General features: G+C 40.7%; 1 protein-coding gene across 2 annotated transcripts in view; it reads left to right on the forward strand.

The window, feature by feature from the left end:
- Positions 1-15,224, forward strand: part of SLC25A13 (solute carrier family 25 member 13) — a 106,033-nt gene that overhangs the window by 24,770 nt on the left and 66,039 nt on the right. For both annotated transcript variants that reach the window (XM_076331463.1, XM_076331464.1), the window contains 3 exons: positions 81-134; positions 4,163-4,305; positions 13,073-13,188. In XM_076331463.1, coding sequence (XP_076187578.1) covers positions 81-134; positions 4,163-4,305; positions 13,073-13,188 — 313 coding nt within the window. The remainder of the gene's footprint in view (positions 1-80; positions 135-4,162; positions 4,306-13,072; positions 13,189-15,224) is intronic.

Consider the following 15,224-nt stretch of genomic DNA (forward strand, 5'->3'; position numbering starts at 1 on the left):
TTTGAATTCTTCCTTTTAAATGACACTTTGACATCTTTTGTATAAATTATGCATATTAATGTAATTGTATTTACCTGTAGGTGGCTCTAACCAAGAGAGCTGATCCAGCTGAGTTGAAAACAATATTTTTGAAGGTACGTATAAAGTAAATATTTTACTCTTTCTGCTTAAATTTTTCGTATCTTTTGCTCCTTTATTGCAGCATACAACTCTTGATAGTTTTTCCAACCATTAATCATTCACTGTATTATTACCATGTTAGACTTAAATACCATTATCAGAATTGAACAATGCTCACCAAGAAGTCAGATAGATTCCTGAGTGATTATTGTATTGACTCAGAAGAAGTATTACTATCTTAGAAAAAAACCACATTGTTCGGAGAATGGGGTGGGAGTTTCAATATTGTTCCTACACATGGTAAAATGTACGTGTAGACATCTTGCTGTTAGACCATTTGGTAAACTTTCTTCTCCCATCCTTGCTTCCTTCCTTCTTTCAGGGTTATCTCTTCTTCTCTAATTTGTAGAAGTGTTGGGAAGCTCACCTTGTGAAGTGGTGGCCATATTTATTATTTCACTAAAATTCCTTCTGTGTTTGCCTGCTGTAGAAGTATGCAAGCAATGAAATTACTCGTGTACTTGTATACTTGAGCGAAGTGTGCTTTAGAGTTTTGCTGGAATATAGCTTTCTTTGACCCATTTCCTAAATTTAAATAATTATTCCTAACCTGCCTAAGATTCATTAGTACAGTGTCTGTATTAGTTTGTAGTCTGGTATGAAAAACGAGTACAGAAATTAGTGGGTCTGGAGAATATATGTGAGATAGGTGCCGCAGTGCTACAGGGAGCTGTTGGATCTGAATTATTTTTATGAAGGGGTTGAGTGCCTAAGAGAGCTCATACCTTTCAGAGTTCCTCCCTCCACCTTCCTTCTCTCCAGCGTCAGGCCCCACGCTCCCTGCACTTCTTAGCATGTTTTCCATTGTCCCTTGTGAGCTATTATTAACAATATCTGTAGGTGTCACTATGTATATTGCGAGTATTTATAGTTTTATCATATACTGTCAGTATTTATAGCTCTGAAATCAGATTTTCAGTTAAGAAAGCCAGGATTTAACTTATTAAGTCCTGGAACTTGTATCTGTCAGGAGAGCAAAAAGAGTCTTGAAAAAGAATGGGATAATGGGATTTTCAGAGGCAAATGCTTGAAGAGCAGCAGAAAGGGCAGACAGGGAGTAGACCGTTGACCCAAGAAGATGGTAGCATTGAGGAGGGGAATAAACATGGTAGAGAGAAGCCTGGTCCCTTCTGCAATGTGAGGCAGCACTCAGTTGTGGTGAGGGGGTTGGTTGGTTTGCTGAGAATAGTGTGAAAGTTGTTTCCTACCTGCCTGTGGGTATTCACCTCTCTTGCGTTCCTGAAGATTGTAGCTCCCTCAGCTTTCAGTTTTAGTGGATTGAATGGGTCATAGTTGAGCACACTAAATACCACCTCCAGCTCCTTCTTCATCCTTTTCTGCTTCCCCTTCCACTTAAAGAAGGGGTCTCAATAAGCGGAGTAATGAAATACGAGCTGAATGTTTTGTTCAGTGTAATACAGAAATTGTCGTGCAGCTTACTACTGAGAAGGAAAAAGGATGAGTGAATGTGGTATGTTGTTTTGTGCTCTACAGATAAGCGATGGCCAGAGTGTTAATTAAGCTGCTTCAGATGATTTTAAGTGATACAGTTGCTTCTGCGGATTGTGGGATCTTCACTTATAAAATTGCTTGACAGCAATTCTTTCTACTTCAATTAAGAATTAAAAAATATGATTCCCAGGTAGGAATGGTAGCCACTGTGTAGAAATAAATGCGAAGCTATCAGTTTAAATACAGTTGATTACAGTCAACTTTTAGCATTTTTAATACATCAAACCCCCAGTAAAATGTTTGTAAATCTTATTTAAAATGGGGTTGAACTGGTTAATACTTGACTATCTAAAATGTATGGAAATAAGTTACCAAAAAGCCATTAAGTACTATTGTATAATATCAAATTCTCTGTGGGTATAATTGCCAAAGTGGGGAAAAATACAATTGTAAAGAACCATTTTTTTAATGTCTCTCCTCCAAAACCAATAGAATTGATGTTTTTCTCTTTTTGTTATGATAATTTCCAAGAGTAACTCTACTTTTTCTGAGTCTTCTACCATAACCCCTAAGAGATTAGATTTTAGTCAAAGTGATCAAGCTGACATTTTCTGAGGTCATTTTCTATATGTAGTATAGAGTACGTGATTGGATTTCAAATACACTTTAGTAAATCACAGTGACAAGAAACAGGGGGACACTGAAACCTTGTGCTGTTTTCTGTTATTGAGTGCCCTAGCAGGGGGTTAGCCTGGAAGAAAAAGATGAAATATAGAAGCATAGGCTGTCTGACTTATTTGATTTGTTTCTCAATAGCAGCTGTGTTAAAAGTTTTTGAGGCTGGGATTCTGAAAGATTCTGTCTCCCTGCAAATGATTACATCGAAATCAATTGATCTGCTAGTTCTTATAAAAGTATACAGTTGAAAATTCCTTGCAGCATATCAACTAGAAAGCTTGCATTACGAACAGTGTCTATTGAAACACGAATCCTTAAATGCTAACTAATATATAGATGCCAAAGCAAGTTATGTTTTGTTTGGGCTTGCTTCTCTGAAGCCTTGTTTCTTGAAGATATTGCTGTACCTGAAGACTGTATTTATATAGCACTAGAATAAAATAATCTACTTACTGTTACACTTTGGCATCCCTCTGAGAGTTATATGCCTACAGCAGGTATAACGGTACTCTGCAGGCACCAGTGTGGCTCTGTGAAATGAAACCTGGCAGTTTCCTTTCCTTAGCAGAGCAATAGCAATGTAAACCAAAACATGCGTCTTTGAAGTACGCTACAAAATAGCAATAGGCATCTAATTTATTTATTACTTTAGGGTGGATAATGCTCTGTGGGGAGCTGCAACAATGGTTTATCATCCTACCTTAGCTTAAAAGAGAATAAGAAATTAACAGTTGCATTCCTGTTCTCAGTGCACATTTGTTATCCTGAGACAGGCCTGTTTCCCTTAAAGCCAACACATGGTTCTGCAAATGTTGCCTGGCATTTCTTTTCCTCTTAATTATTGTCCTTATCCTTTTTCTTTCCTTGAAAAACATTTTTAGGGTTGATTTCAAGTTTATCCTTCTACAGAAAATGAGGGCTTTAAACTTTGAGGAATGACTGAGGAATCAGGGTAAGGGCGGTAACAAAGGCAATTTTATTTATTTCTTTATTATCTTCAAAATATTTTAATATTCCTTTTCCTTGATATGTAACATGTTACTGGAGGCTTCCCTTAGGAGCAAATACACTTGGGTCTGTTGAGTGCTGTTTCTGGAGTAGTATGCCAGTAACTATGGTAACAAGCGGGAGTAAGGTAGGCCGGTGGTGTTTGGTAAGGTCTCGGACCCCTTTTCTTGTTTCTGCAGTATGCTGAAGTGTCCAAGGTCTTGCTTTCTCTTACATTTTTCTGCAAATGCTTATTCTCTGGCCTCCTTTCAGCAGTTCAACCAAGGAGGAATATATCTGTAGGTTCTCCTTTACTTATAGACCAGCCGTGGCTCAAGGTGATGCGGTGGAGTTCCTCCAGAACAGCACCCCCAGGTGGACACTCCTGGGGGATCATCTACTCCACTAGCACTGTAAAGTCATTTCATAGGTGTAAACCTACTTTCTCATCCCAAAGCAGTAATTTCAGATAAACAAAATATGCTGGAGTATCCTGTTGCTGTTATAGTTTCAGTGGGCCGGAGGTGCCACGTACATGTTTGCACGTGTGCTTCTTGTTCAACTTCAAAAAAGCATTCGGTACTGGAGTATTAACTCTTTCTAGACTACCATGGAGAAATTGTTGACATGGTAAACAAGTAATTACATATCTGCCACTCTTCTGGCTGGGAAGCCAAGCTTTCAGCTGCTCGAGTAACTCCCCACTTACTCTCTCCTGTTTGGGTGTAGGCTGTAGGTTCTTCAGAGCAGAACTGTCTTGTCTGTTGTAACGTAAGCCTGCTCCTGACTGGAAACTATGGATAGTGGTATTAAATACCTGGAGAAAGATGTATTTGAGGCACTAAATATTGTATTCATTTAACAGTATGCAAGTGTGGAGAAGAATGGGGAATTCTTCATGTCTCCAAATGACTTTGTCACACGGTACCTGAAGATAATTGGAGATGGTTTGCCTAATGCAAGCACTGTACAGCTCCTTGCAGGTGTGGTGGATCAGACAAAAGATGGGTAAGTGTTTTTTTTGTGGTTTTTTTTTTCTTTTTATGTTGTTCATTTAAAAAATACAAAACCATTCTTCCAAAACAATCTCATCCCTGAAGGTTGGTGGGGTTTGGTTTTGGGTTTTGCTTTTTTTTTTTTGCCTGCAGATACATAAAGGAATACAGTATCTTTTAAGTAGATACTGTAGAAACAATGTTTTGGGCTGCATGTACTGTTTAGCTGAGCAAACCATTTTCTGTCTACTATGTATTTTTAATTCATTGAACCTTTCATGGTTTTTGGCTGGCTCCCCTAACTCCCTCTTTCCTTTCCTTCCGCGAGTCTTTCTGTCTTTGTTTACTTTATGTATTTGTCACAAACACATTCAAATAGCAATCCAAAATAACTTTAGATGGTGTAGGAAGAGCTCGTAGAAAGAAGTGCCCCTGCTTTGTTTTGCCATAGCACTGTTAAAGGTTTTTGCCACTGGTTTTTTCCCTTAAGAGGGAGGAGTAGCAACTAAGGTATTTAGGGTACCACTTTGCAATCTTGGGAAGACAGCAGTGAAGTTGGTTGCACATGGTTTGCATTTGAAAGGCTGACTTTGCCAATAGGCAAGATTAGCTACCCCTCCATCTTCCTCCCCCTTCTTTAATGAAATCCTAGCTTTTCCTTTTGGTACTTGCCCAGGCAAGCTGTCTCTTCACCCATATAAATGCATTTTTTGAACCCTGCCTTTAAAGTATCTTTAGAGAAACTTTAGAATAATTAGCTATGGACTTAAAGTCTGTAGTTATGGCATTTTTAGAAACCAGAAAACTTCAGGCATGACTCATATCAGTGGTTGCAGAGAGCAAAATGTGAGTAAATAAAGCATGACTAGAGAATGCAGGCTTCCTAGGGAACAGATGCATGCATAACTGAGAACTTTTGCCATAGTTTCTGTGCTCTCTTTTTCCCTCAGCCAGCCTCATATATCTGGCAGCCAGACACCTTAAACCTTGCAGACAAGTTAATGGGATGATTGTTATCCCGGTAAAAGAATTCTGTAACAGGTTATGTTGGTAACATTGGCATGATGGCAGCAAGAAAGTGGTGGCTTCAGATAGTGTTTGACTAAAAACATTAAACATTTCTCAGATTTCTTCCTTTGGTTCGATGCCTGCAAAAATGGCATTTTCCAAATTGCACGGCTTCAAATCCATTTGGTAATAAGAAGATTGAGAGTATAATCCATACCTTGTGATTTGGATCTCCTTCACAAGCAGAAGCTGGTGTCAGGAAGAACAAAATGTAGCCTATGTGAACTTGTTGACAATTTTGGGATTTCATAACTTGGCGTGATCTTGCAGGAGTTTTGCGGTGTAGTATTGAGGCTTCTAATTGTCGCTTTCTGACATGGGTAAGGACTGTTTCTGCAGTCCACACTGTGCAGTGACAGGGGACTGCATGTTCCTAACATGTCTTTGGAGGGTCTCTTCTGGTATTCAGGCTGTCTTCTTGTTTAGCTGCTATACTAATATGTGAAAGAATGGAGAAAAGTTCAGAAAGTGAGTAGCATTAATCTCTGTAACCTTTGGTATTGTAGCATTTTTTGCCATGCGGCCAGGCATTCGTACCTTGTTCTAGTGGTGTATAAAGTAATTCGCAGAGTGATCGTCTGAAGCAAGGGTCACTTGCTTTTTGGTTCCTGGAATGAAATCTCCTAGGAATGGCAATAAGACCTACTGGTCTTCTGTTGAATTCTTACCAACTGGGCAGTCCAGAGCTCCCAGTTTTGAAGTGAAGTACAAAACTGCTTTTGTTAGTGTTCATTTTTAATAGGCTGGTCAGTGTTTAGAGACTTACACGTGTTAAGGTCATGAGAGTCTGTTCAATAATTCAGCTTTATTTCTAGTATAAAATAGAAGGTAGCTTGCAAGAGCAATGACAAGTTAATTTTGTTATAGTGTTAGTGGCTTAAAGTAGTGCGGTTCTAAAAATACTGCTAGGATATTTCTAGAAGCATTTATCTACTGTCTTGGATCCCGGTTTTGCTCTGAAGAAGTGTCTGTTCTTCATTATTGGTGAGCATGACCACTCTTTACCAAAAGGGTCTGAGCCCAGAATCACCAGGGTTGTTCCTAGCACTTTTAAAAATGTTTTTTAACTCCTTCTGATTTTGGTGAAAAGTTGGGTATAGGTACCAAGTGTAATCAATGAGAAATACTAAAATGGATAAGTCACACGGGTGAAAGGCAGACAGCACAAGAGCTTCTGACTCACGAGCAGAGCAAATAGATAGGCGAAGAGTTGCTTACACCAGAACTGAAGAAGTCCTGCGTGTGAAGTATAAAGAACAGTAGCTCTTATGTACAGTCTCACTGTGGTTGCTGTGGACAAAATCTCTCATGTAGCTCTAGCATGATTCCTGCATTGCCAGAGCTTAAGGATTTGAGGGTATCTACAGGAGTTGCTGGTGGTGTGACAAAGGTACGAGACCACTTAAGGCAGACTCTTGTGTTCAGTGAATATCTGTTGCCATGGGAGCAAGTTTTGCCTCCATCTTAAGTCAGGGCATAGGGTTATTTGGAGGTAGGCTTTCCTTCTGTCCTCTTATGGAGGCATCTTTTTAAGGTTTCCTTTAAGAAAAGGAAATGCTTTTCTTGCCAATGGCCAGAGAAGCCTTTCAAAGTAGTCGACTGGTAATAACACAGATTTTTTTTAAATATCACGTGGCTGTAGTTTGTATGAAATGAACTTAAGAGCCTTGACTGGTTCCTAGCCTTAAGCTTCTTATTCCTAATTTTACTTGAAAAAAAATGCTTCATTTGGCTTCAGCTGGATCAGAAGCTCTCCCAAAATACAGTGGCTTTCTCAAGGCCTATCAGCAACAGGCCAGGCATTTTCCATCCTGCCTACTATAACATATTGTTTTCCAGTCTTTTGTTGTACTTTTAAACATCTGTCTAACAAAATAAGTATTTACTGCACATCTCTGTTTGGACTGTAGTAACTAACACTTTACTGAGAAATGCTGTATGCTTTATTTTTAGAAAGGACAAACTATTCAAAAATAACACTTGGAAATGCCAGCATTTTCCATTATTATTGGATATAAATTTATCCTCTAATGCACCAATTTACACTATACTTAGTTTACCTAGGTTGCAGCGTAAAATAATAGATGTAGCTTCAATTTGTGTCCCATTATGTTATCATGTTTAAATTGCTGATACAGTAAAAACATATGCATTGATTTCTGAAGAAACCTCTTCATCATTGCATTTGTATGTATTATTACAGTAGGTAATGGCTTTTTTTCTTTGCATGGCTACATGCGGACTTTCTCTGGTGGGAATGCATCATGTCTATGTAGTGCCTAAATACCATGGGTGTGAGCACCAGAAGAAGCAGCATGGAAGAACGGAGAGGGTAGTAAATAGTGGTCTTGCTGCACCATACCCAGTTGTTGTGTTTGGACTGTAGCTCTTGTATGTGGATGTTTTTAAAATACCTGGTTTTCAGTCTTCCTGAATGAAGTGTGCAGTGTTGGCACTGTTAATGAGGATGTGAAGGTGAAGGAAGACTTTGACCAGTTGGGTAGGATATCTTCAAGACTGAAGTAAAATTTCATAAACATTTCAGCTTCCTCTCTTTGCACTGTTAAAATCACTAGGCTTTTCTCTGCTTTGGTAACATAAATGAGCACTTGTTTAGTTAGATAAAATAACTCTTAAGTAGTATATTGAAGTCCATGTTAATATGTGCTGTTTAATGACACCTAATGATATTCAGTGAAGGGTTACGCTAAACCCAAAAGGGTGATGATAAACTGGAGAGAAAATGTGTTACCCAGGCAACTACCCTTGTGCAGTATAGAGAAGTGAGCATATGGCTATGTAGTACACATTATTTCAGCATCTTTAAGCATTAAGAATCACATGTGTAATTGACTGTGAAAAATTACAGCTCAGTTACTGTATTGTGTGGTCATAATAGAAGTAAATGAATACGTCATTGTTGTTAGAATAGATCTGTTGGGAATCACTAGCAGGCTAGTCTACTTAGGGAGCAAAAATACAATAAGAAGAAAATAGCTGGTTTAATTAACATGTAAAAATTGGGTTAATTTGAATTCAGCTGGCACAGCAGATATTAATGTCTCTTCTTTAATAGTCTGGCTAGAACCACACAATTAGTACACTTTTAATCTTCCTAGTACTATGAATAATTGTTTTTAAAAATGGATATGGGGTTATTTTAGGCATCTACCTCTGACTTATTAGGGGGATTTATTACTTGCAAGTACTGACAAAGAATGCTTCTACCAGTATACAATCTTGTAGCGGTGTTAATACATGAAGTTTTAATCAAATCCAGGCCTAATAACATAGAATATGTTATTAGTGTGGTGCTAGGATTCTGCTGGGATAGGTGCTGTATGTCTTTTCTGTGCTCTCATCACTGTGTTGGGATCTGTTGGTAAGGATGTATGCTGATTGTTGTTTCACACAAAAAGTGGCTTTATCAAAATGGTGTTGGCAGATATTTTACATTTTTAATTCTAAACAATCCTATTCTAGAGTCTTGTTGCCTGCTGTCTTATTTTCACAGAATCATAGAATCATAGAATAGTTTGGGTTGGAAGGGACCTTTAAAGGTCATCTAGTCCACTCCCCCCTGCAATGAGCAGGGACATCTTCGTCACCCAGCCTGTATTGATAGCGGGGGTTGCCCCGACCCAGATGCAGGACCCTGTACTTGGCCTTGTTGAACCTCATGAGGTTCACACGGGCCCACTTCTTGAGCTTGTCCAGGTCCCTCTGGATGGCATCCCGTCCCTCTGGAGTGTCAACCGCAGCACTCAGCTTGGTGTCATCTGCAAACTTGCTGAGGGTGCACTCGATCCCACTGTCTATGTCATTGATGAAGATATTAAACAGTACTGGTCCCAATACGGACCCCTGCGGGACACCACTCGTCACCAGTCTCCATCTGGACATTGAGCCATTGACCACTACCCTCTGGATGCAGCCATCTAGCCAATTCCTCATCCACTGGACAGTCCACCCATCAAACCCATATCTCTCCAATTGAGAGAGAAGGATGTTGTGGGGGACCGTGTCAAAGACCTTACAGAAGTCCAGATAGACGACATCCGTAGCTCTTCCCTTGTCCACTGACGTAGTCACTCCATCACAGAAGGCCACTAGGTTAGTCAGGCAGGACTTGCCCTTGGTGAAGCCATGCTGGCTGTCACCAATCACCTCCCTGTCCTCCATGTGCCTTAGCATAGCTTCCAGGAGGATCTGCTCCACGATCTTCCCAGGACAGAGGTGAGACTGACTGGCCTGTAGTTCCCCGGGTCTTCCTTTTTTCCCCTTTTTAAAAATGGGGGTTATGTTTCCCCTTTTCCAGTCAGTGGGAACTTCACCAGACTGCCACGACTTCTCAAATACGATGGATAGTGGCTTAGCAACTTCATCCGCAAGTTTCCTCAGGACCCACGGATGGATCTCATCAGGTCCCATGGACTTGTACACCTTCAGGTGCCTTCGATGGTCTCGAACCTGATTTTCTCCCACAGTGGGCGGCTCTTCATTCTCCCAGTCCCTGCCTTTGCCTTCTGCGGCTTGGGTGGTGTGGCTCGAGCACTTGCCAGTGAAGACCGAGGCAAAAAAGTCATTGGGTACCTCTGCGTTCTCCATATCGCAGGTAACCAGGTCTCCCATTTTGTTCCAGAGAGGGCCCACGTTTTCCCTCATCTTCCTTTTATCCCCGACGTACCTATAGGATCTTTTCTTGTTGCCCTTGACGTCCCTGGCCAGATTTAATTCTATTAGGGCTTTAGCTTTCCTAACCTGATCCCTGGCTGCTCGGACAATTTCTCTGTATTCCTCCCTGGCTACCTGTCCTTGCTTCCACCCTCTGTAGGCTCCTTTTGTGTTTGAGCTTGTCCAGGAGCTCCTTGTTCATCCATGCAGGCCTCCTGGCATTTTTGCCTGACTTCCTCTTTGTTGGGATGCATCACTCCTGAGCTTGAAGGAGGTGATCCTTGAATATTACCCAGCTTTCTTGGGTCCCTCTTCCCTCCAGGGCTTTGTCCCATGGTACTCTGCCAAGCAGATCCCTGGAGAGTCTGCTCTCCTGAAGTCCAGGGTGGTGAGCTTGCTGTGCGCCCTCCTCGATGCCCTCAGGATCTTGAACTCCACCATTTCATGGTTGCTGCAGCCTAGGCTGCCCTTGAGCTTCACATTCCCCACCAGCCCCTCCTTGTTGGTGAGAACAAGGTCCAGCATAGCACCTCTCCTCGTTGGCTCCTCTACCACTTGGAGAAGGAAGTTACCATTGACGCATTCCAGGAACCTCCTGGATTGCTTATGCCCTGCCGTGTTGTCCTTCCAACAGATGTTGGGGTGGTTGAACTCCCCCATGAGGACGAGGGCTTGTGAGCCTGAGACTGCTCCTGTCTGTCTACAGAGGGCCTCATCCGCTCGGTCTTCCTGGTCAGGTGGCCTGTAGCAGACCCCCACCGTAATGTCGCCTGTCCCTGCCTTCCCTTTAATCCTGACCCATACACTCTCGGTTGGCTCCTCATCCATCCCCAGGCAGAGCTCCATGCACTCCAGCTGGTCATTGACATAGAGGGCGACACCCCCTCCTCGTCTCCCCTGCCTGTCCTTCCTAAAGAGCCTGTATCCTTCCATCCCAACACTCCAATCATAGGAGCCATTCCACCATGGCTCCGTGATGCCAATAATTTTGTTCTTTCTATGTGTGGGCTTTATAATCTTTGGGACAGAAGTATTCAGTGCTTTGTATCTGGTTGCTGTTGTGGAAGTTGTCAGGTACGTAACCAATAATGGATAATAATGAGCTTTTATAACCTGTAAGTCACATAGTAACGATAAATATGCATAAATGCAAAACTAAGTAGGTTGTGATATATTGGTTTAAAATGGAAGGAAATGTTGCATTTTTTAAAATTTCTTTTGCCTTAGGAGAGATGGAAGTTTTCTTCCATTTCAAGACTGAGTATCTGTGTATTCTGTGTCTAACAGTGGGGAGTACTGAGAGCTCCCAAGGAGCTTAAACTAAATGACTCGATGGTCTGCCTATGTGCTAATGTGTGCATATGTAGTAAGTCATTGGCTTCTTTGCCAGTAAAGCTTAAGGCATGCTTATACGTCTACTGGCATCATCAATTGTGAGTTTAATATTAAGAATACCTGAGGAGGTTTCTTTTTATTTATTTCTCACACTCCATAATAACCTATGGTGGCAAGTTCCCAGAGCTAATTATTTGTTAGACTATTTCTGACTCTACATATGCTTTCTTTTACTTTCATTTAGTGCATATATATTGAGGGAGGTAAAGTAGAACAGCTTTTTGGCCTTCTCTGTGCCATGCTTTTTTTTATGTCCTCTTTTGTTCATCTTCTTGTGTTTTCATGTTCTTCACGGAAATCAGCTTCTGTTACCCTTTGGCTGTTTGGCTGTTGACGTGCAGCAAGCACACTTGTGTGTGACTTTAAATTAATTCCCTTAAGACAGGGTGACTGGAAATTGTTGTATAGTCATGGGTCATCATAACTTGATGGAATGAATGTCTTTTCCAACCTGTTCAAACACTTTGTTCTTCGCTGTTATTGCATACTGAGTGAAAGCTGTCATTGAACCGGCTGCAGTGTCATTTTGAGTAGAAGTCCTAAGGATACAGTTAGTTTCTAATACGAAAAAAATAAATAATTTCTTTTTGTGTGTGTTTCTTGACATGTTACACTGAATTTTGTGCTTCTCAGAAATAAATCTTTGTTCCCCAGCTACTGCCATGTGAACCCATTAAAGCTACACACTTGCTACGCTGACATAAAGCAGCCTCGAGAGAGGGCAGTCTTAAACCTCCCAGACTGCCAGCAGGCCCTGCAGCCACACATTTGAAGATAATTTTAAACTGTACAACCTAGCCATTAAAGAAGTAGCAAAACAGAAGAATGGTTGGCCTTTGCCTCTTTAAGAATAGTCCATTTGAACTCTTGGGTGTGACCCAGAGAAATTAGAGCTGCTCAAGGTCTTTGCAGTATCAGATCTACTGCTGGAAACAATGCCAAATTGTCTGATTATGTATTTCTGCTTATTAACTAACTTAAGGAAGGGCACCTCTGCTTTTATCTCTGCTCTGCTACTGCGCTCACGTATTGGGAACCTGGCTATAATGATGAATTTGAATAAACTCCTCTTGGGCTGAGGAAGAACGTGCAGACTACTGCTTGAAATTTGTGACTCAACACGCAGGACTGGAGGGCTGTGATGGATGACTAATAAGTTGCTAGCAAACAGATAACACATTCTGATCGGTTCCTTCTGAAGTCAGTGGCAGCATGTAGGTCTTGAATGGATTTGCTTTACAAAAGCCTTAGGTACTGAGTCTTGAGGGAAGTTACTCATATCTTTATTGGCTCTCTGTCTTGCCAGCGGAGGGAGGTAGGCTCCCCCAGAGGGCAGTTCAGTTAGATATTAAAGCTGAGGTGAGTAGCCAGGCTGAGCGCTTTGCTTATTTTATGTTCTGTTGTGACTTGCTGAGAGGAATAGTTCCCTGTTCAACAAAGTAATTTCCATCTAAAGGCGATATAAAGGCCTCCTGACAGCATTGGTGATAGGACATTTTAGGATAAATTTTAATCCCTATTGATAACATTTTGTACACATTTTGGTTGTGATCTTATTTCTTTTGTATAATCTATGTTATATTGTATTTCATTTTTCTGCAAGCAAGTGGTTTCATAGCTCCTCTTTTTCCTTCATCCCTTAGGTTGATATCCTTTCAAGAGTTTGTGGCATTTGAATCAGTCCTGTGTGCTCCAGATGCATTGTTCATAGTAGCCTTTCAGCTGTTTGACAAGACTGGCAAAGGAGAAGTTACTTTTGGTAAGACCGTTGTTCTTAAATGTACACTCTTAATTTAAAAATCCCTCCTTAGGCTAAACTCTGTTTCACCTTCTGTTACCATAGGAAACACAGTGATTGGTAGTGGAACTACACTAGTGCCAAGCAACTTTCTGGCTGAGTTTTTTTAATCATTTACATATGCACAATATGAAGTCAAGGTCATGGTCATCTTCATGGTTTTCTCTGGAGAACTGGTCACTTCTCTTTTTCTCTTCCCCAACATGCTTGTGCAGGTCTTCAGAACAGCAGTGAAAGGTGACTATAGGAAATGATTGTAAAACCGCAAGAAAGTTGCCAGAAGACTTGGGTGAATGTTGAGTCTGAGATTACCCTGAATTATTTTTTGTTTAAATTGGCTATATTTCAAGCTGGCTTCCTTTTAAGGCTTAAAACTTTCTTCTGTGAGATTTTACAGTAATAAATCCATTATTACCCACCACCCCACTACCTCCCAAAAATTCAGCTGTGCATTGGAGGTGTAGCATTTGCACTGACAACATGAGAAATACTCAGGCCAGTTTAAAACTTGATTATGGGGACTGTTTATTTCTAGATACCACAGAGACAGCTTTTGATATCTGCAGGACTATCTGCCACCTGCCTAATGATAAGGGTCATTCTATCTGGAAGAAGGATTCAGAAATTAGCAGTTTTGAATAACTTCAGGCATGGAGCTTGCACTTCAAAAAGTATGGGGGATTTTTTTGCCCTAAGTACCTACACTGGATAAAATTCTATTTCTAATCTGCTACATTTGGACACCGTTATCCATATGTTTCAAGTTTTATTAACTGTTGTTAAACAGTTTTAACTAAAAGGAAAGTTGGATGACATTGACTCTTTGTCTTTTCGAAATGTATGGTTCACATGTCCTTTGTCTTTTGCTAGCATTCCCCACACATGTTTTATGCTCAGTTAAAAAAGCCCTTCCCTTTCTATTTGAACTGACAAGATCCTGTTACCATTGCTTCAAGCATCATTGTATTCCTTCTACCGTCTCCAAAAATCTGTATTTGAAGTTGCGGCTGGTGAGAAGACTTGCTGTCTCTTCTTGTGTCTGTTTTGGTTTTTCATTATTTTGGTTGTCTGCTGAGGTTGTGAAAGATGTGCTTTTTGTTTGCAGTATTACTTGTTAGAACAGCTTTTTAAAAATCACTACAGATGCTAAAAGATTTGAAAGAATTTCAGGAAAAAGTTATGCTGATTGTAACCTTGATGAAGGAAGTATTTTGTGCCTAACAGTCTTGTGCATGTGTATGGACAGAGAGGCAACGAGAGACGGCATGCTTTTAAATCAGGAGGGTGCGCATATTTTGCAGAGATTTTGTTCCAGCGCAGACAAACCAGGGTTCCTGGAATGCCTGTGATGTGCAGGTTCTTGTCTGCGTCAGAGCCCCCAGTTGCTTGGAGCGCTCGTTAATAATCTAGGAAGAACTGTAGTCGTTTGATGTGAATGCTGAATCAGTCCAACTTAACTTTTTAACTCTTGGCGTTCTTGTTTGTATTTTTCCTGCTGGCAAATGCTTCCCTTGGGGTTTGACACAGTGATTCAAGGGATTTGTTTGGCATTTGAAGTCCATTGAAGTCGTTCTAGCGATGTGAGAGAAACTCCTATGCCAGGCTGTATTTAAGGTATTTGAAAGAGGAGACATGCCAACATTGGCAGAACCTCAGATAGCTTTTTTTAATTCCTTCCTCTCCCCCTTTGAAAGCATAAATGCATTTGTAACTTCTGTATAGTACCTTGTGGCTACCACCCCAGCAAACGCCTGGAGTGGGGAGGATGTGAGAGCTGTCTCAGTGTTGTGCATTCTCAGCAGAAACGGTTGACCTTTAGACAAAGCTAGTTTCTATTTTCTATTGTAAGAAAAAAAGCTTTTTTCCCCCCATTATGAAAAAAACCCCTAATATTTTCACAAATAAATTAGTACAATACTATCCTGTAACTTTGCCACTCAGTGCCTCAGTCATGCGTCTTTGAGGTTCATTATGAGATCTTTTTCCATTGACTTGAA

Source organism: Aptenodytes patagonicus, chromosome 2, assembly GCF_965638725.1.
Source record: "Aptenodytes patagonicus chromosome 2, bAptPat1.pri.cur, whole genome shotgun sequence".
Lineage (NCBI taxonomy): Eukaryota > Metazoa > Chordata > Aves > Sphenisciformes > Spheniscidae > Aptenodytes > Aptenodytes patagonicus.